At 40.2% G+C, this 26,149-nt stretch overlaps 1 protein-coding gene across 4 annotated transcripts; it reads right to left on the bottom strand.

The window, feature by feature from the left end:
- Positions 1-695: 695 nt before the first annotated feature.
- Positions 696-26,149, bottom strand: cep68 (centrosomal protein 68). Of its 4 annotated transcripts, none has more exons than XM_029450449.1 (8): positions 26,033-26,149; positions 24,432-24,670; positions 22,940-23,713; positions 14,777-14,954; positions 13,832-14,013; positions 13,641-13,763; positions 1,232-1,328; positions 696-1,143 (listed from the first exon to the last, which is right to left on the bottom strand). In XM_029450449.1, the coding sequence occupies exons 2-8, from the start codon at positions 24,636-24,638 to the stop codon at positions 989-991; spliced, it is 1,716 nt and encodes a 571-aa protein (XP_029306309.1). In that variant the 5' UTR covers positions 24,639-24,670; positions 26,033-26,149; the 3' UTR covers positions 696-988. The 4 variants fall into 4 exon arrangements, with proteins under 4 accessions (XP_029306309.1, XP_029306310.1, XP_029306308.1 ...); XM_029450450.1 differs by having other exon boundaries at positions 1,232-1,319; positions 13,832-14,016; XM_029450448.1 differs by having other exon boundaries at positions 13,832-14,016.

Genomic DNA, 26,149 nt, shown 5'->3' on the forward strand with positions numbered 1-26,149 from the left:
CTACCCCCAGGTGTTCCCAATCTGTTTGTTAGTGTCCTCACCTGTGTCTCGTTCCCTCTCACTTCTTGGTGTGTATATAGAGTCTGTTTTGTTTGTCTCTCGTTGCCAGTTCGTCTTTGTACTTTGATGTCAAGAGTTCCAGCATTAGTCCTGTCTTCCTGTTTCCCAAGCGTTTGATTCCCTGGCTTCCTCGACCTTGTTTCTGTGACTCGATTCTGCCCTTGCCTGATCCTTGTCTGCTGTGCTGTTACGCTGAGTGTCTGCTGTGCTGTTACACTGAGTATCTGCCCGTGTACCAAACCTGTTTCCGTGACCCGACTCTGCTCCTGGATTACCCCTTGATACTTTGTATGTTCAACTGTCTATGCGTGTACCATAGCAACTGCAAAGTTTTCAGTAAAGACCAGTTCTATTCAACATTTATCTGCCTCTGTGTCGTGCAATTAAGTCCCACCTCCCTTCTGTCTTGACCGTACCGTTACACTGAAACCCTACTCCCAGTGGTGACTTGACCTTGGATGCTGAGACGTCAGAGGGAAATGAAAAAACCCAATCCTATCGGTACTGTACTGGTCTAGCGGCAGTACAAACATTTAGGCTAAAATGCAGGCTGTACTCTGAAGCATTTGAAATCTTAAAGTAGTCTGACCTGATCTCCTCTAAATGTTCATACCAGAGAGCACACACACACCATAATAGTTTGAAAATGACATTTAATATTCAAACAGACATTACAAGTGACAGATCAATACAATGGTGACAGTAATTATGAGTATAAAAATCATAATAGAAAATGTAGGTAATGTATATTCAATGTGATCAGTTGAGTTTAGACACTCAACTATTTCCAAACATACCTAGCTGATACACATGACACCAACATGTTCAAATTGTATCATAACATATCATCATCAACATAACACATCAACATATCATCAGCCTTGTATCATAAAACAGAATTGTTGGAAAAAAGTACGTTAAATAAATCCTATGACAGCGTGGAGGCCAGCGGCTCCTCTCGGCTCTGCTGGTTCTGCAGGCTGAGGCTGTCCATGGCAGACAGGATGGAGCATAAATGGTGTTGCGAGTGGCTCTCCAGAACTCCACACTGCCTCTCTATCAACTGCAGGGTGTCTCTTAAAACTGGAAACACAGAGAGGGAGGGAGAGCCACTCAGTGATAAAAGATGAGAAGAAGTCTTAGTTCAGAGTGTTGCATGTTACAGACTTACGTGGAGACATGGTGTTGATGCAGCTGAGGAGAAGCTGGCCGCTGTGCAGAACTCTGGAGGTCAGGGGCTGCTGGATGCTCATTGCTCTCTGAAAACTCTGACAAGAGCATCACGTTACACAAGGAGCAAGAAACACTGCTTTCCATTGTAATGAACATCTCTCTCACACACACACACTAAAAGAGAAGTAATCGAAATTAACTTTATGTGTGCCAGAGATCAGATGGTTGTGTAGACTGCCATAACTCAAATCCATGCAATTGTCCTGGATTCTCAAACAAATGTTTTTTTATGTAAGTTTCCTCTCCCATTTTTCTGTTCATCTACACTTCGTCACCTGCAGCCGACTATGAAAAACCAAGTGTACGCTGGTCTGAAGCATACAATCTGACTTTAGTTTCCATAAATACCAGTATACAGCGGATAAAATAAGTATTGAACACGTCAGCATTTTTCTAATAGGTGCTATTGACATGAAATTTTTACCAGATGTCGGTAATAACCCATGCAATCCACACATGCAAAGAAACCAAGACAAATAAGTTCAGAAATTAAGTTATGTGTAATAAAATGGAATGACACAGGAAAAAGGTATTGAACACGCTTACTGAAATGTATTTAATACTTTGTACAAAAGCATTTGTTGGTAATGACAGCTTCAAGACGCCTCCTGTATGGAGAAACTAGTCGCATGCATTGCTCAGGTGTGATTTTGGCTCATTCTTCCACACAAACAGTCTTCAAATCTTGAAGGTTCCATGGGCCTCTTCTATTAACTCTGATCTTTACTTCTTTCCATAGATGTTCTATTGGATTCAAGTCAGGTGATTGGCTGGGCCAATCTAGGAGCTTTATTTTCTTTCTCTGAAACCATCTGAGTTTCCTTGGCTGTGTGTTTGAGATCATTGTCTTGCTGAAATGTCCACCCTCGTTTCATCTTCATCATCCTGGTAGATGGCAGCAGATTTTTATCAAGAATGTCTTGGTACATTTTTCCATTCATCTTTCCTTCAATTATATGAAATTTGCCAGTGCCGTATGCTGAACAACAGCCCCACACCAGGATGTTCCCACCTCCAGACTTCACTGTTGGTATGGTGTTTTTGGACGGATGTGCAGTGCCATTTGACATCCAAACATGGTGCGTATTATGGCATCCAAAGAGTTCAATTTTGGTCTTATCTGACCAGACTATATTCTCCCAGTATTTCACAGGCTTGTCTAAATGTTGTGCAGCAAACTTTAAACGAGCTTCAACATGCTTTTTCTTCAGCAATGTAGTCTTGCATGGTGAGCGTGCATACAGGCCATGGCGGTTGAGTGCATTACTTATTGTTTTCTTTGAACAATTGTACCTGCTAGGTCTTTTTTTAGCCTTTATTTATACAGGTAACATCTCATTGAGACACAGGGTCTCATTCTCAAGAGAGACTAAGAGAGACTATTAAAAAATTGCTTCATCTACAAACAATTTCACAACCCCCCTGCAGTACCTCTGCGGACCACCTGGGTCGTGGACCCCCTGTTGAAGACCTATGAACTAGAGCAGGTCTTTTGGGCCAAGGACCCCCAAACTGGTGTAGCGTGGTGCAGGGACCCCCTACTGCAGTGGTTCTCAACCTTTTTTGGGCCAGCACCCCCCTATCCATTATCCAGGTCGCTTAACGCCCCCCTCTCAAAAAAGATTTTTGGGGGATGTTGTTGTTTTTACCTTCAATTTCCCTAATATGCCATGTACCCCGGGAGCAAAGAAAAGTTAAAGTGTTAAATGCAATGGTAAAAGTTTGAGATTCAAACTTTAATCGGTGTCATAGACTGCAGCCAATCAATGGGTCAGACATTCAAATTTGAATTGGTGTTAAAAACAGCAGTCTCAGAAATGCGACACAATTTGCACACTTAAGCGGAAAACGAGCCACCAACAAAGGAACAATTCTGAGGGTACTGCACAATAGCAAGGATTCCTCTTAACTTTAAAAAGAATAAGCGAACTTGCTTTCATAGTTAGTGTGAGCCCTGCACTTGGTGTTTCTCAGCCAGTTTCTTCACTGCAGAGAAGTTAGTTTCAGCCGTAGTGCGCCGGAGGCCATCAAGTCCAAGCGATTTCGGTACTTGGACTGCATGTGGAGGACCTGGCTGAATCCCTGTTCAACCAGATATGTTGTGGGAAAGGAAAGAAGAAGCAGGTTGATCTTCTCCCAGAGAGCCGGGTAAAGCTCAGCATATTTGATCCACATGCTGCCCTAGCCAGAGGTGAGGAAAGTAGCCTGGGCCTCATGGTTGCATTGAATGTCGATAAGATGCTCCTGGATTGCGGGCTCGCATTTGTTTACGTCTGCCTGAAAGGGCTGCACCACCCAGATGGGAACATCGAGGTCCAGGAGGTCCTTGAAGCGGATCTCCATGTCCACCTTAACCATCCTCAGGTGGTCAATGTAAATGAGGAGGTGGTCATCGGTAAGTGCCTCAAACACCTGCAATGAGTATAACCAGCAAACTTTTCTTTATGGAGACCATATGATTAAATTGTATTGTATTGTATTGCTTGTTCTTTGTATTTGTAGTGCATATATAGGCCTATACAGGGTGCAATTTCTAAACTATTTTTAACAAACTTTTGTCAAAGCTGTCACTGTCGTGATTGTGCAACAATAGAGCTGAGTGTTTTAGCACGCCTGGCCGAGTGTTGCTTTCCATGTGACTGAAATGGTTATTTAATTCTTGCATGTTTTGTTTTGCATGACTTCAGTCCATATGTTTCCACATGAGGAAAGGGTAAGCCAGTGAAAATATCACACTAGAATACTTGATGAGTTAAATAAGAAATTATTATAAAATATTTGTTAATTATGTTCCGAAATTGTAGATTCCTTTTCCTGAATAAAAACATTTCATGATTTTTTCACATATTACACCCTGGGCCCATATTTTAGACAAGTCAATATAATAAACATTACAACATAATGTATTCAAAGACATAAAATATATTAGCCTAATTGTAATAACATTGGGCCTATTATATAGAGCTGAACGTTGGTTACGTGGTTACGGTAAGCGCGTCATTTCCGGTTGTTAATGTTTCTGTGTTGCTGGTAGCATACTTCGGCAGCTCCAGCTTGACCCAGTTAATGTTGTTATATTCTTGATTACATCGGCTAATTACCTGTCATCTATCTAAACCTATACTTGTACTTCCTAAGCACTTACAACTCTCTCCTTATCCTCCTTCTCTTAGCGACTCTCGCTAAATCCTCAATTCTTTACGCTCCGTTCGGCTCTGCTAACGTTAGCTGCTGCAGCTCGGCAGCTAGCGATGGCATCTCCCTCTTCTGCTCTCTCCTGCTCGGTGTGTTTCATGTTTAGCTATTGCTCGGCCTCCTTTAGTGATAATGGTACGTGTATTAAATGTAGTTTATACGCAGGGTTGGAGGCGAGTTTTAGAGGGATAGATGAGCGGCTCCGCACCATGGCTAGTCAGCGGTTAGCAAGTGTAGCTGTTAGCAAGCCCCCTATAGTCGGTGCGGGCCGACCAGTGGTATCTCCTGTTAGCCGTCCCCCGGCGGGACCCGAGCAGCCGGGAGACTGGGTGACTGTCCGAAAGAAGTGTTATCAGAAGCCCACGGTTCACCACCAACCGCTTGCTGTTTCTAACAGATTCTCCCCACTCAGTGACACACCAGCTGAGAAGCAAACTCTGGTTATCGGTAGCTCAATTTTGAGATACGTTCATTTTGAGACACCAGCGACGACAGTCACGTGCATTCCGGGGGCCAGAGCGGGCGACATAGAAGCACATTTGAAACTGCTGGCTAAGGCTAAACGTAAATACAGTAAGATTGTTATTCACGTCGGCGGTAATGACACGCGATTGCGTCAATCGGAGTGTACTAAAGTTAATGTGCGGTCGGTGTGTACATTTGCCAAAACAATGTCGGACTCCGTAGTTTTCTCTGGTCCTCTGTCAAATCTTTTGAATGATGACATGTTTAGCCGCATGTCATCATTCCGTCGCTGGCTCTCACGGTGGTGTCCAGATAATGATGTGGGCTTCGTAGACAATTGGCGGACTTTCTGGGGAAGACCTGGTCTGATTAGGAGTGACGGCATCCATCCTACTTTGGCTGAAGCAGATCTCATATCCAATAATATTACACAGTCTATTAGTGGACCTAATCCACGACAACCCAGAGTTGAGACCAGGACAAAGAGTTGCAGTCTTACACACTTCTCTGTGCTTCTTTCCGGGCAGTCACCCACTCAAATCCCCATAATGACTGTGTCTGCCCCACGACCACTGAAACTAATCAAGTCTATGGTTAACAGAAGAGGAGTTATACATGAAAACCTAATTAAAATAAACACAACCGCTGCAAAAGTACAACTAAATCGAAAAATTAAATGTGGGCTCTTAAACATCAGATCTTTATCAACGAAAGCTGAATTGGTAAATGATTTAATATCAGATAATAAGATTGATTTATTTTGTCTCACTGAAACCTGGCTGAGACATGAAGAATATGTCAGTCTAAATGAATCTACTCCACCTGGTCATATTAATACTCACATTCCTCGAGGTACTGGCCGAGGAGGTGGAGTTGCGGCCATATTTGACTCAAACCTCTTGATCAATCCTAAGCCTAAACTAAACTAACTCTTTTGAAAGCCTTTTTCTTACGCTCTCAAACCCAACATGGAAAACAATAAAGCCAGTTTTATTTGTTACTGTGTACCGCCCTCCTGGTCTGTATTCTGAATTTCTATCTGAATTCTCAGAATTTTTATCAAATTTAGTCCTTAAAACAGATAAAGTAATTATTGTAGGTGACTTTAATATTCATGTGGATGTTGATAGTGACAGCCTTAATAATGCATTTATCTCAATATTAGATTCAATTGGGTTCAGTCAAAATGTACATGAACCAACTCACTGTTTAAACCACACTCTGGACCTTGTTCTGGGATATGGTGTTGAAATTGAAAGTTTATTAGTGTGTCCACATAATCCTCTTTTATCAGACCATTTTTTAATAACTTTTGAAGTCCTGTTACTGGACTACAAGCCAGTAGGCAAAATATCCTACGCTCGATGTTTATCTGAAAGTGCTGTGACTAAATTTAAGGAAGTGATTCCATCAGCACTTAATTCAATACCAGGACTCAATATCAATATAACAGAGGACTCCAATGCTAACTTTAGTCCCTCCCAAATTAATCATCTTGTTGATAGCGCTGCAGCCTCACTGCGAATAACACTCGACTCTGTCGCTCCTCTAAAGAAGAAGATCATAAAACAGAAAAAGAAAGCTCCATGGCTTAATTTACAAATCCGCAAACTAAAACAAAAGTCGAGAAATCTTGAAAGTAAATGGCGTTCCACTAAATTGGAAGAATCTCGTTTAGTCTGGTTAGATCATCTTAAAACGTATAAGAAGGCTCTCCGTAATGCCAGAGCAGCTTATTACTCTTCCTTAATAGAAGAAAATAAGAACAACCCCAGGTTTCTTTTCAGCACTGTAGCCAGGCTGACAGAGAGCCACAGCTCTACAGAGCCTTCTGTTCCTATATCTCTCAGTAGTGCCGACTTCATGAGTTTCTTTAACGATAAAATTATAATTATTAGAGACAAAATTAATCTCCTCCTGACCTCAATTGGTAATGACTTAACTTCAACTGTTGGAATTTTAAAAACATCTGTAACTCCTGAAATATATCTAGACTGTTTTACTCCAATCAACCTTAACCAACTAACTTCAACAATCTCATCGTCTAAACCATCAACCTGTCTTTTAGACCCGATTCCAACTAAACTGTTTAAAGAAGTTTTACCCTTAATTAACACTTCGTTATTAAATATGATCAACCTGTCTCTATTATCTGGCTACGTACCAAAATCCTTTAAAGTAGCTGTAATAAAACCACTTCTTAAAAAGCCTAGTCTTGATCCAGAGGTTTTAGCCAACTATAGGCCGATATCTAACCTACCCTTTCTCGCTAAAATCCTCGAGAAAGCAGTCGCAAAACAGTTTTGTGACTTTTTACATAATAATAGTTTATTTGAGGTTTTTCAATCTGGATTTAGAGTTCATCATAGCACAGAGACGGCACTGTTGAAAGTTACCAATGACCTTCTATTGGCATCAGACAAAGGACTTGTCTCTGTTCTTGTCTTGTTAGACCTCAGTGCTGCTTTCGACACTGTTGATCATGACATTCTACTACAGAGACTGGAACATTGTGTTGGCATAAAAGGAACCGCACTAAGCTGGTTCAAGTCCTATTTATCTGAGCGATCTCAATTTGTACTTGTTAACGATAAATCCTCCATGACAGCCAAAGTCAGTCTTGGAGTTCCGCAGGGTTCTGTACTTGGACCGATTCTATTCACCTTATATATGCTTCCTTTGGGCAATATTATAAGGAACCACTCTATAAACTTTCATTGTTATGCGGATGATACCCAATTATATCTATCAATTAAACCAGATGAAACCAATCAATTGGCTAAACTTCAAGCATGCCTTAAGGACATAAAAACTTGGATGTCTAGCAACTTTTTGATGTTAAACACAGACAAAACTGAAGTTATTATTCTAAACGCCCCCGAAACGCTTTTTCTAATGACATAGAAGCTCTGGATGGCATTAACTTGGCCTCCAGCACCACTGTAAGGAATCTTGGCATCATCTTTGATCAAGATCTGTCGTTTAACTCCCACATAAAACAAATCTTAAGGACTGCCTTCTTTCATCTACGTAACATTGCAAAAATAAGACACATCCTGTCTCAAAATGATGCAGAAAAACTAGTCCATGCATTTGTTACTTCAAGGCTGGATTACTGCAACTCATTGTTATCAGGTTGTCCCAAAAAGTCGCTTAAAACTCTTCAGTTGATCCAAAATGCAGCGGCACGTGTATTGACTAGAACAAGGAAACGGGATCATATTACTCCTGTATTAGCTGCACTGCACTGGCTCCCGGTAAAATACAGAATAGAATTCAAAATCCTTCTCCTGACTTACAAATCAATTAATGGTCAGGCTCCAGCATATCTTAAAGATCTCATAGTACCTTATAAACCAACTAGAGCATTACGCTCCCAGACTGCAGGGTTACTTGTGGTTCCTAGAGTCTCTAAGAGTACAATGGGAGCCAGAGCCTTCAGCTATCAAGCTCCAGTGGAACCAGCTTCCAGTTTGTGTTCGGGAGGCAGACACACTCTCCACATTTAAGAGTAGGCTAAAGACTTTCCTTTTTGATAAAGCTTATAGTTAGGGCTGGCTCAGGTTTGCCCTGGATCAGCCCCTAGTTATGCTGCTATAGGCTTAGACTGCCGGGGGACACCTCCCTGCTCTCTTCCTTCTCTTCCTCTCTCCTCCCCTCCCTCTCTCGTCTTCCCCCTCTCTATCTGTATGCATTTATGTAAATGTATGTTACTAACTCACCATCCGGGGTATCATCCCCGGAGTGTCTGTCTCTCATGTGGCAGGTTGCCACTGATAAGGTTTACGTCAGGATCATGAATCGTGACAGCGCCTGCTGGACACCGGGAAGCCTTATTGACATTTTCCTGGATTCATCCATACTTTCTATTTCTTTTTTTTCCAACACAACATAATTTCTGTCAAATGTTGTATTTGTACTATGTTGTTTATCCTGTACACACGACATCTATTGCACGTCTGTCCGTCCTGGGAGAGGGATCCCTCCTCAGTTGCTCTCCCTGAGGTTTCTTCCATTTTTTCTCCTTTAATTTTGGAGTTTCTTTTAGGAAGTTTTTCCTTGTGCGATGCGAGGGTCTAAGGACAGAGGATGTCGTAACCTGTACAGTCTGTAAAGCACACTGAGACAAATGTATAATTTGTGATATTGGGCTATACAAATAAATTTGATTTGATTTGATATCTATTTAGTGATGAAATTAAGTATCACCTTGGTCAGCTGTGGGAAATGAGCAAACTGCCTCCTGCTCATGCTCTGCCTGTACAGATCCAGCCTGTAGGTGAGACTGTGGATGACTGCCTTGCACTGGACCAGGGTTATGCCATTTCCTTGCAGCTTTAGTGTGATTTTGTTCATTTTTTCAAAAAGGTCTGCAAGGTACATGATGTCGCGGCGGCTGGACATTACTTTTTCCCAGAGATCTGCATCAACCTGCCCCAGGAACTCCACGATGCTGTCAAACAGCTCACAAAAACGAGCAAGGCAGTTTCCTTTTGAGAGCCAGCGGATATCAGTGTGGAGAAGAAGACGCTCAAATGTCTCATAATTTTCCTGACACAGCTGTCGGAACAGTCTGTCATTCAGGGCACGGGCTTTTATTTTGTTTATTGCCTTGACTGCTATATTAAGTGATTCGTGAAGAGCTGGACTTTTAGATTTGGCCACAAGGTTGTGAAGTGGTGAAGCCACGGTACCTGCCAACCATGGAGGGAGCACCATCGGTGACGCATGCCAGGATGTTGCTAATGGGAATTGACTTCTCCTCCAGATACGCATGAAGCGCATTAAAAATGATCTGGCCCTGGGTGTCGGTTTTGAGATATTTAGAAAACAAAAATTCCTCAGCCATCTCCTTACTGTTGGAGGCCCTATAGCGGACATAGGCCATCAGCAGGGCGTTGTTGTCTGAGGTGGTTGTCTCATCCAGCTGAATGCTGAAATAAGAGTCCCGCAGGATGACACACAGCTGCTCCTCTGTATCAGCGCCTATTTCATTAATCCTGCGTGCCACGGTGTCATTGCTGAGTGGGAGCAATTTCAGCACCTGTGTGGGATCACGCTCCATCACCGTAGAGATGACCTCTTTGATGGCAGGGAGCACCAACTTCTCTCCGATTGTGAACGGCTGTCCACATTTAGCTATGAGCAGGGAGATGTTGTATGACGCCAGTAACCCACTATCACTCTGGCTGGTCTTCCTAGAGAAGAGACTGCTGATGGTGCTCCTACCATGCATATCTGGAAAAAGGGATGCTCCTTGTCTGCTTTCTCCGGGTGCATCTTGATAAGGTGGTCCTGGAGACGTGAGGGTTTCATGGCCTCATTTGAGAAAACCTTTTCGCACAATAAGCACATCGGAAGTTGTGCATTGGTGGGGGAAGGCACAAATCCATAATTGAGATACTCAACAGAATACTGGCGGCATTTCATTTTACTCTATGCCATTTCAAAGATAAGCTTTGTAGTTTGCTTCTGGGAAAAAGAAAGCCACGCAAATGTATCTTTTTACTTTTGCCCAGCAACACGTCACGTACCTTAAGGTCACATGTCACTTTTTGGCATATAAAAAAAGTTTTCATTCATTTTCATTTATAGTTCATGGAAAATAAATACACAATATTCATCATTATAAATATTATTTATTTCAATTAATTTACATTTAATTTGTCAACAAGTTTCTCCAGCAGAGAGAAGAGTTTGTCCATCCTCTCCCTGCTCTCCTCTCTTCTGCCTCCGTCTCCTTCTCCCTGAAACAAAATAAAATGTTCGAGCAAGTTTATCTATACACCACTAAACAAAAGAAGATTAAGTTGCAAAATAAGTACACATATTATAAATAATAAAATATGTATAATCAACCAACAATTGCACTGGACTTTTAAAGTGATATTTAACTGTCAGAAAACCAAGCGGGTAATATGAAGTATAAATGATCTCTATACAATGGCCACAATCTGTGAAATATAAATCAAACTCGTAACTCTTAGGTTTGAAAGTTAAGGTCTTAAAAGTTCTACCTTCAAAGGCTCATTTAGGTCGGATGCCAGCAGCCAACCTGCACAGTACAGCTGCTCCAAACAGCTAGCATCGCCGCTAACGTAACCTATCATTTTAGCGAACATTTTATGTTTTAAGGTCCTTTGATTTTACAACATTTGTTTCATTAGCTATTCGAGCGAGGCGAAATCCAATACTTACATTTAAAAGTATATCCATTTGCCGCTACTGCTGGTTCGAGGGGCGCCATCTTTCGTCAGAAAATTACTTCTCTGGGCGCATTGAGTCTCCGAAATGGGACGGCCCTGTTGCGGCTGCTGTGACGTAATCGGTCTACAGCCCCTGAATTGAGACACAGCTACTGTGTGTCTGGATGCTGGACGCACGGTGCTTTCAGGGGAACACCCCTCTTGTAAATATGTAACCAAGTCAATAACACGACGTTCATGGTGAAATTTTCACATGCAAGGACTTTGCCTTGCTCTTTTTTTCAAATATTAGATTCAACAACATAGCATAGCCTACAAACGCCCCCATTGAGAATCCCCTGCCCTACTGTATATATTGTATAAGAGGCTTGAAGAGGTCTGTGTTACTTCTTCTCCTCTCTGACTGTCGGTGTGTGTCGCCGCCCTTCACGAAGTACAGCGGAGGAGGGAATGTGAATGCACAAAGCAAAAAAAAACTGCACAGAAAGTATAAAGTAAAAAGTAAAATATTTTACTTTGAAAGAGGTTTTATTTTGAAAAATCGGATAAATCTGTCTGTGCGTCTGTGTCTCTTGACACATGTCAAGACGATCGTCTCAGTCAAGTGATACTTTACTTGAAGAAATTAAGCCCACAAGCAACAATGAGTGGAAAACGTCTTTAAAGAGCTTTTTTGGAAAAGGGAAAATACCCAATGAGGAGGCATTTAAAAGACAATATCAGGAGTCCTACTTAAAATACGTGTTTATCGCTACAGGTGATTCTCATGCGTCGCTCTGCATAATATACAGGCTCGCAAATGAGGCAACGAAGCCGGCACCCGGCGTTAACAGATAAGCTCTTGGAGTTTTTTGAAAGAAAAAAAACATTAACAAGAAGGACATAAACAATTACTGATGACCACCACATCAACAAATGCGAGTGCACGGAGAGCATCATACTTAGTGACTAACTGTATTCTTCGTGTGCAAACACGTGACAAAACTGTGTGACGTATGCGTGCGACGCCATGTTGGTTGGTATACAAATCAACAATGGCGTCTAAAGCAACAACAATAACAATACAACTCCGACTTCTTCAAAGTATTCTGACTCTCTGGAGTCCTCTGCAAAGGCAAGATTCAGAGAAAAAGTCAAAATTTGCGGCCTTTATTCGAATACGCTAAAGCCGTCAGATTATATTGAGGATTTAGAGTAATTACCGCCGATTGAATATCCGGATATTGTGAACTACCTTGTGCTACAAACGTTGTGGGCAACCAACTCACAAATGAAGGCATACAAGCGCTAAGATGCTTATAATTTCTTTGTTTCTGGCTGGGTTGGTAGTCTTCTTACCAAACCACTGAAAGATGACAGGGTGCTCTCGTCCATGCCCGTGTAAATCACTCTCAAAGAGCTTGAGATACACCGCTCAAGCCGTGGTTTGTGAGTGAGAAGAGCGGCGATGTTATCCTCGCACACTGTGATTGTATGGCTGGATTAAGCGAAGCATGTTCTCACATTGGTGCTTTGCTTTTCGCAAGTGAAGTAGGCTCAAGAATAAGCAAAACAAAAACATGCACAGAAGAAAAGAGCAAATGGCTGCTATCATAAAGTTTTGCCGCTTCTCCTAGTTACGAGAAGTAAGGTCTTACAGTGTTCGGGTATATCATAAGCACAAATGTTTAACGTAAACATAGCTTTAGCATGAGCTCTTACCAGATATAAAGTGGACGCCACACACACGGGTGAATTGTGCTTTTTCTTCTGTTAAATCCACAGTTTACGGCATTCAGTAGACAGTAATTCATCCCTCTTTTGTGGATCGTTGTTTTTGATGATTTTAGGAAATCTAAAGAACCGTTTCTCTGGGTCACGAGTAGCGTTATTACCATAATTATACACTGAGCACAAGATTGGCATTTTCTTTCAATCTTAGACGTTTAAATACAAAGAAAATTATGAAGCGTTGCAGCAACTCACACGTGAACGGCCGCCATCTTGGTTGTGTATACCAACCAACATGGTTGACTTCTGGGTTGGGAAATAAGCGTGATGTCACATGCACACGATCTATTGCTAAGGCGAAAAAACCTTTTACCATTGGTGAAGAATTTATACCCCTATTGGACCGGCTCATTGCAGAGACAAAAGCTCAGGGCTCCCACTAATTCAGCGTAATGGTGAGTTTTTTATGCACTTTATATTTGTTTTTATGCCAGCCGTATAGATGAAGATATTTTCTTACATGAAACCGGTCCGTGCGCAATAAAGGTTGGGGACTGCTGAATTAGAGCATTGAGCTCCCAGAATGCAGGGTTACTTGTAGTTCCTAGAGTCTCTAAAAGTAGAATGTGAGCAAGAGCCTTCAGCTATCAAGCTCCTCTCCCGCGGAACCAGCTCCCAGTTTGTGTTAGAAAAGGTCCTGGCTAATGTGTGCCCATCTATGCAGACAGCCAGTGGAAACAGAAGCACATGTGGAGCAGGCTCAGTCCTCACCTGGTACTCAGCCAGAGATGACTTGACACTGTCAATGTCCACAGTGGGTGCAGCCAGCACCTCCATCTTCTCTGACACTGCACGTAGCTGCTGGATGAGCTGCTCCAGCTGCAAGCAGAAGACCTGAAACATGAAGCATGCAGTCAAAACACTGTTTGTCACCATGACGGCAGTGTTTTTAGAAATATTACCTGGATGTGCTGCATCAGGGAGTCACTGTGCTCCCGCTGCTCCTGGCTGCTAGTTAGGTTGAGGCCACACACTAGAACCTCCACCCCCCTGACTCTGGATGGACTCAGTCCCCCACCCCCTCCTGCAGGCTCCACCCATGCTCCAGAACTCCTCCTCACTGCCGCAGAGTCCCTGTGATCAGCTGCTGATGGACACAAGATGGATTTCAGAAGTTTTGAGATGTAATGGTTCAGTGCTAGAAGCAACACAAGCTAAACTCCATTCACCTCTATTGTGTTCAAGTGGAGGAAGAAATCTCAGAGACAAACTAGAGTCCATCTTGCAATGGGACCCACCAGCCGCTAGGACATATTGGGCCAGGAGCATTCAGAGGGGGGGTGATTAATGGTCCATTTTGATCTCAACTACACATCTGACTGCATCTTGCACGGTTGCAATGCTACCGCAGTGACAAAATCTGTCTACAGACAAACAAACACAGAGAGAGACAGACAGAATGCCAGACAGACAGAAATATAAACACATGGCAAAGTACATACACACAGACTCACAAGGAGAAAACAGTAGCAGTGTCACTGTTGCTGCTGGTAATAACATCTAGACAGTTTAGAAGTTGTTACCAGCCGTGACAGTACACTGCTGGACAGATATCAACAGAAAGCAAGAGAGGAAAAATGTTCGGCTCTAATGTGTCACCCTAGCAGTGTCAGTACTGGACTGAAGCTGCGGTGTTCAACTGACTGCAGATGGGGTGCATGTGTATGCATGCATAAAACAATACATTTGTCTTTATCATTGTTAAGTGGCTATATTGTTATGTCCCAATATTTTATTATTATTCTATATTTATCCTGCACCAATGTTTAGCCAATATAGGGCAGCACAAGCAACTGGCACATTTATTACATGTGTTGTGATGTAACTGGAATAAAGTCCAGTCATACCTGTATGAGCGGCTCTCCACTCCTCTCTACCAGTCTCCTCTTTTCCTTCATGTGTGTCCTGATCGGCTTCCTGTTTCTCAGGCAGGGTGACGGAGGAGAGGATGGACCTTGTGCCTGGCTGCAGAGACTCCCTGCTGGCTGTGATGGGCCAGCTCAGCTGGGCCGTCACCTTCCTCACCTGAACACAAGGACCAAATAAAGAGGGTGTTTGTGCTTTACAGTAAGCGCGTCATTTCCGGTTGTTAATGTTTCTGTGTTGCTGGTAGCATACTTCGGCAGCTCCAGCTCAACTCAGTTATGGTTAGTCAACGGTTAGCAACTGTAGCTGTTAGCAAGCCCCCTGTAGCCGGTGCGGGCCGACCAGTGGTATCTCCTGTTAGCTGTCCCCCAGCGGGGCCCGAGCAGCCGGGAGACTGGGTGACTGTCCAAAAGAAGTGTTATCAGAAGCCCACGGTTCACCACCAAACTCTTGCTGTTTCTAACAGATTCTCCCCACTCTCGGACTCCATAGTTTTCTCTGGTCCTCTGCCAAATCTTTCGAATGATGACATGTTTAGCCTGTATGTCATCATTCCGTCGCTGGCTCTCATGGTGGTGTCCAGATAATGATGTGGGCTTCGTAGACAATTGGCGGACTTTCTGGGGAAGACCTGGTCTGATTCGGAGTGATGGCATCCATCCTACTTTGGATGGAGCAGATCTCATATCCAATAATATTACAAAGTTTATTAGTGGACCTAATCCATGACAACCCGGAGTTGAGACCAGGCGACAGAGTTGCAGTCTTACACACTTCTCTGTGCTTATTTCCGGGCAGTCACCCACTCAAATCCCCATAGTGACTGTGTCTGCCTCACGACCATTGAAATGAATAAAATCTATGGTTAACAGAAGAGGAGTTATACATGAAAACCTAATAAAAATAAACACAACCGCTGCAAAAACTAAATCGAAAAATGTAATGTGGGTTCTTAAACATCAGATTGGTAAATGATTTAATATCAGATAATAAGATTGATTTATTTTGTCTCACTGAAACCTGGCTGAGACATGAAGAATATGTCAGTCTAAATTAATCCACTCCTCTTGGTCATATTAATACTCACATATCTCGAAGCATTGACTGAGGAGGTGGAGTTGCGGCCATATTTGACTCAAAACTCTTGATCAATCCTAAACCTAAACGAAACTATAACTCTTTTGAAAGCCTTGTTCTTACGCTCTCAAACCCAACATGGAAAACAATAAAGCCAATTTTATTTGTTACTGTGTACCGCCCTCCTGGTCTGTATTCTGAATTTTTATCTGAATTCTCAGAATTTTTATCAAGTTTAGTCCTTAAAACAGATAAAGTAATTATTGTAGGTGACTTTAATATTCATGTGGATGTTGATAGTGACAGCCTTAATAATGCATTTATCTCAATATTAGATTCAATTGGGTTCAAACAGAGTGTACATGAACCAACTCACTGTTTAAACCACACTCTGGACCTTGTTCTGGGATATGGTGTTGAAATTGAACGTTTATCAGTGTGTCCACATAATCCTCTTTTATCAGACTATTTTTTAATAACTTTTGAAGTCCTGTTACTGGACTGCAAGCCAGTAGGCAAAATATCCTACGCTCGATGTCTATCTGATAGTGCTGTGACTACATTTAAGGAAGTGATTCCATCAGCATTCAATACCAGGACTCAATATCAATATAACGGAGGACTCCAATGCTAACTTTAGTCCCTCCCAAATTAATCATCTTGTTGATAGCGCTACAGCTTCACTGTGAATAACACTCGACTCTGTCGCTCCTCTAAAGAAGAAGATCATAAAACAGAAAAAGAAAGCTCCATGGCTTAATTTACAAATCCACAAACTAAAACAAAAGTCGAGAAATCTTGAAAGTAAATGGCGTTCCACTAAATTGGAAGAATCTCGTTTAGTCTGGTTAGATCATCTTAAAACGTATAAGAAAGCTTCTTTAACAATAAAATTATAATTATTAGAGACAAAATTAATCTCCTCCTGACCTCAATTGGTAATGACTTAACTTCAACCTCCGGAATTTCAAAAACATCTGTAACTCCTGAAATATATCTAAACTGTTTTACTCCAATCAACCTTAACCAACTAACTTCAACAATCTCGTCGTCTAAGCCATCAACCTGTCTTTTAGACCAGATTCCAACTAAACTGTTTGGTAAAAGAACTTTTACCCTTAACTCTTAACAGGTGGGTGAATTTACCTGAAAATACCTACAAACGACATACCCAAAGTAAATTGAAAGCTCCTCTTCAACCATTTGCACCAGCTGCATGATTTTGGTCTCATTGAAAATATAACTCTCTTATTGTTCTTGCAAACCAGTTAATAATCACTCCAAGTGCTGCTGGCACTGAGTAATAGTGGTCTGAATATACTGAATTTGAAGAAAATACACTCCGCCAGAATTTCGTTGTTGAAAAAGATGCCTGAAGATGGGTATAGCTGGTAGTCCCGAGCTGAAATACACAATAGAAACATAGAACCAAGTGTTATCAAGTTCACCACCAAATTTCAGATAAAAAGGGATAAAAACATAATTTATTAGACAGGCTTTTCTAAGAGTAACACTAGGCGTACACAAATATTTATTAATAAATATTATTTTTATTTATTTATAAATAACTATTATATACCCATATTCCCTGTTAGTAGTAATCACACAGAGTAAGTGAAGTATAAACTCATTTTTTTCTAATATATTTATGTTTTTCTTGTATTTTCTTCTGACATAATAAATATAATTTTGAAAATAAATACAATTTATAAAAAATAAACCCACAGGATATGACGTATCAAACGGATGAGCCGTTCATTAGCATTACGATGCGCGCGTCTCCGGGAGTCTGAGCTGATCCTGGGTCAGCCTGTCAATGAAAGAAGAGGGCGGGCACTTTCTTATCAAGTTAATTGGCTCATGAAGTTTGTAAACTCATCTAAGCTCCGATTGGCTCAAATTAAGTGTCAATATAATGCTAAACTTCCGCCTAACATTCAGGAAGTAACTGGACAGCGCTGAATGCACGAGATATTACGTTATGAAAGTTTATGATAAAAAAATGTAAAAAACGATCAGCTGATTTCACAGATTGCAACAGCTGTTCATGGGCTTTTATGATGTGACGATAGTTCACAGTGGATATCTTTTTACTGGAGACAAACGTGTGGACATCTGGCAATGGCTTATGAGCGTCTTTTTTTTAAATATTGCTGAAAAGAGGATATTTATGAGGCTTTATAGGTAAGTGGGCTCAAAGCTATGATTTTGAATTTTAATTGTGCTTGCTAGTTTGAGGAGCTGATTGTACCTGCTGTTGTGGCACTGGTGAAAGTTACCAATGACCTTCTATTGGCATCAGACAAAGGACTTGTCTCTGTTCTTGTCTTGTTAGACCTCAGTGCTGCTTTCGACATGACAGTCTGTTGATCATGACATTCTACTACAGAGACTAGAACATTGTGTTGGCATAAACCGCACTAAGCTGGTTCAAGTCCTATTTATCTGAGCGATCTCAATTTGTATGTGTTAACGATAAATCCTCCATGACTGCCAAAGTCAGTCTTGGAGTTCCGCAGGGTTCTGTACTTGGACCGATTCTATTCACCTCATATGCTTCCTTTGGGCAATATTATAAGAAACCACTCTATAAACTTTCATTGTTATGCGGATGATACCCAATTATATCTATCAATTAAACCAGACGGAACCAATCAATTGGCTAAACTTCAAGCATGCCTTAAGGACATAAAAACTTGGATGTCTAGCAAGTTTTTGATGTTAAAAGGCCTACAAAATGATATGTCGTCAGTGTTATTGGGCTTGGTATATGATAGAGGTTGCATATCTATTGTGAAATGTGCCATATATATATATTTTATATTGATGTATTCATAATAAATCACGATCATAACAGCATAAAAATGACTTCTGCTAACAACAATCGGTCGCTGCGCTGGGAGCATCCACTTCGGTAATGTTCGGGTGATGACATCACAAGTAAAACACAGCTGCCAGTGTTTGTCTGCGTTGAAGCGTCCAGAAAAGAGTGATGTCAATTATTATTATGATAAAGAATGGACAACAATCGATCGTCAAGGATAATTGGCAAGCGATGTGTTGTATGGGGATGTGGGGCCATCTCCAAATCTAGCTTTCTGTTGCCAAAAGATGATAAAATGTCGCGTTTATGGACAAGACAAGTGCGTCGATCAAACCGATGATTTGTGGGCAGCACTTTGAGAGACCGTGTTTCAAACAAACTATGCCCGCCAAGGAAATTAGATTCAAAAAGAATTTAAAACTGAACGCAGAAGCTATGCCTACAATACTGCCGAGACCCCAGCCAGCACGCCGACTCAAACACGTCCACCGGTGCAGAGTCCTCCACCAAAGAGACGACAAAATGCCTTCGCCAAAAGGGAGAGAGCAAAGGTAAGCCGTGCTACTTGTTTAAATTATTTATTGTTACAAGCATAAAGCCATAATCGGTCTAGGCCTACTGTATGTAACGAGTTTACACCAGGCCCTAGCCAATATCTGTGTGTTATTGTTTGTAGTATTAATAACTTTAGCTAATTACACTTCATTAGCTTAATTAAGTATAGATTCAATGTTTATAACAGGCTTCCCCATTTTATTCTGTAGTTTGAGTAAAAGCGTGAGTCTATTTAACTTTTAACTATCACCCTATTATTACTTTGGTATTGAAACATTGGTGAATGAAGCCACTGACAGAACTGAGGATACCTTTATGATCAGCGACCATCTATTGGACATCCAGACTGGGGAGGAAGCTGTGTGTACACTAGTAAGTATAAAGACTGTACGTCATCTGCACATTACAGATGTAGCACCAGTAGACCTGCACATGACGTGTTAAAAATACAATCACCACATGCATGTACATAATTCATATATTTGTTTAATTTGATATCATTGCTCTCTCAATCAATTAAACCACATCTTTTATTATGAATGTTATTAGATATTTTTTTTACGCAGACATGTATAAACATGCAATACAATTTCAAGCTGGTTTGAAAGATTGTGTTTTGTACATATCAGACATGTCATAAAGAAATTGCTGTGCAGACGGTATATGTATATATATTTGTATTGTACGTTTACAGTGTCAACCTCTTTATTGACCTTTTTTACGTATAAAACACAGACGTTTCAGAGTCCAGATTCTTTTGGCAAAATCTTGGTTAAAGCCTGCTTCATAAACAAACCCCTGTTTGTTAAGTTTTATGAAACCTATCGGTTAAAGCCAGTTTTTCTCCAATATATTCTTTAATCTTTCACTTTTCCACTAATTGTGTAGAGAACATGTAAACACATTTATCAGAGAAACTTCCTCTTTTTCCTGTGGTAAAACAGTCTATTTGATCTCAAGTTTTTCAAAAATACACACTCTGAAATGTATCTCAGTTACCTTTACACATTCAATGTTAAACCAGTAATAATTCACCATTAAAAGGCTAAGATAAAAATATATGAAATATCACCATTAAAAGGCTAAAGTAAAGAGATATAAAATATCACTATTAAAAGGCTAAAGTAAAAAGATATGTTTTTAGCTTACTTTTGAAGATATTGAGCGAGCTTGCCTCCCTAATGTCTGCAGGTAAAGTGTTCCATAGCTTTGGTGCATAATTGCTAAAGGCTGCATCCCCAATTTTCTTTTGGATGTTTCTGGGAACATTTAATAAACCAGTAGTGGATGATCGTAATGTTCTTGGGGGCACATAGTTTATTAGAGAGTTGGCAGTGTAACTTGGTGCGGTTCCGTTTAGGGCTTTGTATACAAGAAGGAGGACCTTAAAATCAATTCTAAAAGTTACTGGAAGCCAGTGTAGAGTGGCTAACACTGGTCTCTCCTCTTGGTTCTAGTCAGCAGCCTCGCTGCAGCGTTTTGGATGAGCTGAAGTCTCTCCGTTGTTTTTTTTGGAAGGCCGGTAAAGAGTGCATTACAGTAATCGAGTCGGCTTGAGATAAAAGCATGGATTAGTTTTTCAGTATCCTTTTGATTTATAAATTGTCTGATTTTAGCTATATTTCTAAGGTGGAAGAATTATGTTTTTGTCACCTTGTTTATGTGGGATTTAAAGCTTAGATCTAAGTCTATAATAACACCAAGACTTGTAACTTCAGGTTTAATCAAAGGAGTAAGTTTCCCCATGTTATTCAGCATCATCTCTCTTTTTGCTACAGGACCTACTAGTAGGATTTCAGTTTTGTTCTTATTTAATTTTAAGAAATTATTGCTCATCCATTTATTTATTGCTGACAGACAGGTGGTAATGGAGTTAATAGCTGTAGTATCATTTGGTTCAGCAGAGATGTACAGTTGCGTGTCATCCGCGTAGCTATGAGAGCACACATTGTATTCTCTAATGATGTCCCCCCCAGTGGTAGCATGCATAGGGAGAACAGTAATGGACCGAGGTAGTTCCCTTGTGGAACTTCAAAGTGGGCATCATGCTTCTCTGACACATGATCTCCGAGCCTGACAAAATACTTTCTCCCTTTGATATATGTTCTGAACCAGTTTAATACACAGTCAGAAAGACCAACCAGTTTTTCTAGACGATTAATTAGGATGTCATAGTCGATCGTGTCAAATGCTGCGCTCAGGTCTAGCAGGATAAGAATTGAGACCTTGTTTGTATCAGAGTTTAGTCTGAGGTCACTTAGTCAGAGCAATTTCTGTACTGTGGCATGCTCTGAAGCCTGATTGAAATTCCTCCAGGATGTTGTTTTCTTTAAGAAAGGAGTTTATTTGGACAGAGACTTTTCTAGTATTTTGCTGATGAATAGAAGGTTAGATATTGGCTTGTAATTGGTCAGCGTATTACTGTCTAGGTTAGGTTTCTTTAGCAAGGGTTTTTATAACGGCTGTTTTGAAGACGTCTGGGAAGATGCCCATTAGAAGAGACGTGTTTATAATATATAGGACGTGACTTGAAATGTGTATATATATATATATATATATATATATATATATATATATATATATATATATATATATATATATATATATATACATACATATATATGTGTATATATCTATGTGTGTATATATGTGTATATATCTATGTGGTATACTATGGTGTATATATATGGAGAGAGAGAGAGAGATAGAGAGCGAGATAATTATATATATATATATATTAATATACACACACATATATATATATATACACACACACATATATATATTATACATACATAATATATATATATACATTATATATATACATACATATATATATATATATATATACATATATATATTATATACATATATATATATATTATATCTATATATATATATATCTATATATATATCTATATATATATATATAATATATATATATATATCTATATTTCTATATCTCTATAATATATATCTCTCTCTCTCTGTCTCTGTATATATATACCTCTACCATCTCTCTCTCTATATTTCATATCTATCCTATATCTTCTATATATCTATGTATATGTATATACATATACATATATATTATATATATATACACATTATATATATATATACATATATATACACATATATATACACACATTATATATATATATATATATATATATATATATATATATACACATATACATATACATATACATATACATATATATATATATATATATATATATATATATATATATATATATATATATATGTATGTAGGCTACATATACATAGAACTGAAAACATTTATTTGTTCTCACTTGGCCAGAATGACCAAACTAAAACATTCTGCAGAGTGAATAAAGTGCTGAGATTGTACATTATGAAAGGAGCATTTGACTTCAGTGTCGGCCATGTTCCAAGGCCTGTGCTGTTTAAAAAAGATTGACCCTCCAGTTATTCATGATATCAGTACTATGTTCTGTTGCAGTATGGGACTGTAATTACAAATTATACTGTTAGTATATAATGCAGATGTTCAGTATATGCATGTGCACTGTGAGGAAACACCTACTTAAACCAGAGTTAGGCTCTGCAGGTGGAGTTTCAGACCATGGTGAAATGAATGGAATGTAAAAACTTACTTTTGGAAAATTATCATCAGTAATGCAGAGTGAGTGTGGGTCCTTACCTGTCTGGACAGCAGCTGCAGCTCCTCCAGCTGCTCTGGAAGAGGCCAGAGGTCCTCGTCCAGCTCCCCACATACACACCTGGACTGTGCATGGTGCCGATGATGACTGCAATCCAAAGCCACAGGGTCTGCCAGGGAGAGCAAGGTCTCGGAGGATCTGAGCCCCTGCAGGTCAGGTGACAGGCTGCCGGAGCTACAGAGGTGGTCCAGTTCAATCCCTGAGTCCTGCAGGTTGAGAGAGTGTCCTCGCAGCTCAAGGCTGTCTCCCTCACAGAGCAGCTGTCTTGCTTTCAGAGGGTAGCTGTAGTCCAGCAGCACCTGGTACTCCCTGTTGTGGTCCCAGACTGCAAACTGCCTGTCAGGAGATGGAGGCAAAGCTTTGGGGATGGCACAGGCCCAGTAGTTTGCCTGATAGGGAGACGTTGGATGTCGCGAGTGTCCTCCAGAAGAGCACAGTTTGGTCTCTCCCCCACCTCTCCCCTTGGAGTTCCCTGAGCGTGGGCTGTAGGTAGGATACAGTACAGTGGAGGTCAGCTGCAGTCTCACAGGGGGGTTTAGTCTCTGGACTTCCAGGTTGGAGCTCAAGAGGCTTCGTTGAGCTGATCTGCTGCCAGGGAAAAGTGACAGTCTGGCCCTGAGCTCTGAGGGAAGGGACATGTCACTGTGAGAGAGGCTGAAGCTCTCCGGACTCAGCTCCTCTCTTGCTCTGCTCAGGAAAGTAATGTCAGTGTGTTGCTGCTTTTCTTCTCTTCTGCTAACATCCAACTGTTTCTCCTACAAGGCAGAAATGGACAGATTTCAGACATGGCTTCATCTGTCAGTTAAAGCAAAGCAGTCTCTCTGTTATGTTTAAGTTCTATAATGGCGGTTTTCAGATATATGCAAGAAGAAGAGTGTTCCCACTTTTAAACCGACTTTGTCTTCATAGTGAATCCTTTTATACATTTTATCATCCATGTCATGGAAGATAGGTAGAAGGTGACAAGTACAGTGTTTTATATCAACACAAGACGGAAAGAAAGAATATTTAGGGACAGATTATACAACATAATACTACTGTGAATAAAAAGAAGACAGAAAAAATATAAAACGATTTTAAGAATAAAATTTAAATATTTAAAGAAACTTTTTATGTTTCATAAGACAAAGTCGTTATTTTACAAGAAAAACTGTAATCACGAGAAAGTTTTAATTTTATATGAAAACATTCTAATCTATAAGATGTTAATTGAGTGAGATGTTAACTGTGTGAGAGCAATTTCATTCGTATAAAAGTTACAGTACAGTACAGTACAGTATATATGAAACAAGTTTGCGCATTTAAACTAGAAATTTTAGCTGACTTTTAGATTCATACAGGAGACCACATGACATTTATAATCCTCATAATGAAGCACACGTCTGTAATGCTCCTGTTGTTCCATGCAGTTTCACTTCCTCTTGAAACTAAAGGGATACATGAAGTCTATACTCCACTGTGTGTCATCCTCACCTTCTCTGTGTGTTTCTTTAAGATGGATGGATGTTGTTCTGCAGAGAACAGAGGCGTTCTCATGACATACTGTCTGTCTGTCAGATACCTGCAGGTGGGAGCCAGAGTAACACTTTTGTCCCTTGCAGTCGGAATGGAGCATTTCCTGCTCTGTTTAAACTCTGGGAGATGCATCTTCCACCTCTGGATGCATCCCTCGGCTTCCATTGGAAAGAAGAAATGTAGGAAGGTCCTGTCAACTAAAGGAATATACCAATTTAGTAACTTTCAGAAGAAAGGTTAAATGTGTAGCTGTATTGGATTCTTTGGGTTTCATTCATGCAGAGTTTTTGTCTGGTGTCATGTTGCTTGAGGCTTGATGTAGTTGAGACCCACAAGAGCACAGTAGTGACACAGGAGAGAAGAACAGAAACACATCATTATATGGCGACCGCATCTGACATATTAGCACCTTATAAAGTGGCCTATTTACAGACTGAAGCTCTGCACAGGTCTAAAACTGAGAGCCAAGGCGACTGCCAACAATTCTGATCAATAATGAACTAATAAATAAAATAATCAATTAGAGACAATATGCTTTACTTATGATGATAGCTTTAAATAAATAATGCAATCCTTGTAAACATTTGTTCCGGATTAACATGCACACTTCCAGTTGTTAGTGAGGCTCCGGGCAGTGAACTGTACCTGTCACCTGACTCACCTCATTAAGACTGCATGCTCACACCTGACTGCATTTGCGCTTACGAATATATATATATATATATATATATATATATATATATTATATTAGAGATAGAGATTATATATATATATATATATATATATATATATATATATATATATATATATATATATATATATATATATATATAGAGATAGATAGAGAGATATATATATATATATATATATATATATATATATATATATATATATATATATATATAAAAATATAAATAAATATCTGTAATGTATGTTCAACTTTAGCGTCAGTCAATTGTCCTCCTGTTCATGTGTCTGTTCACTTTGTCTAGAGAAGAAAGAAGAAATACAGGACATGTCCTCATTGTTGGCTGTATCCCTGAGTTAGAGCTCGGATATCCTGGCAACAGCAAACGTATCATCAGTGTGTGACATGAAACATAAGAGCTAAACATTAGCCATGAGGCCTGAAACACAGAGGCAGTGAAAGACAGACACTTTGTCTACAGTCACATCTCAGTGCCCACATGCATGCTACCTATATACTACTGTAGGCCTGAGAAGGAAACCATGGAAACAAGCTGCGACACCAACACAACACAATTACAAAGTTATATGACCGGAAGCTACACGCGTTACTGCTGGTTTGAGATTTCACCAAGATGAAAAATGTGCAACACGTAGGCTTGCTTAACGAAATGAATCAATCCAACACGATTGTTCCGCTTCTTCTGCTCCCCCTAGCTGTGCTTCCTTTACATTAAAGTATTTTATTACTAACTTAATGCACTTTTTCCAGCCGGCCGGTGGAAGTCAGAATAAACAGAAACTAATGGAAAACCAAGCAGTGCGAGTAATAACCCGTGTCAGTGTGAGATCAACACAGAAAGACTTCTTACCACATTTAGCACTAACGTTAATTCAGCTAGCAGCGTCCAGTTGTTGAAGCTTCACCATTGTTACCGCAGTCTCCTCCTCCGTGCTGCCTTCACGTGCTTCTCCTGAATACAGATCCC

The sequence above is a fragment of the Cottoperca gobio genome, chromosome 15 (assembly GCF_900634415.1).
Source record: "Cottoperca gobio chromosome 15, fCotGob3.1, whole genome shotgun sequence".
Taxonomy (NCBI): Eukaryota; Metazoa; Chordata; class Actinopteri; order Perciformes; family Bovichtidae; genus Cottoperca; species Cottoperca gobio.

Bases quoted from the DNA above. Each gene is read 5' to 3' on its own strand.
- cep68 (XM_029450448.1), bottom strand. From the start codon at position 24,638: ATGGAAGCCGAGGGATGCATCCAGAGGTGGAAGATGCATCTCCCAGAG. The intron at 14,017-14,776 runs GTATGACTGGAC...TGTGTCCATCAG, and splicing joins GTGGAGAGCCGCTCATACAG to CAGCTGATCACAGGGACTCT. The intron at 13,764-13,831 runs GTAATATTTCTA...TTCATGTTTCAG, and splicing joins CCCTGATGCAGCACATCCAG to GTCTTCTGCTTGCAGCTGGA.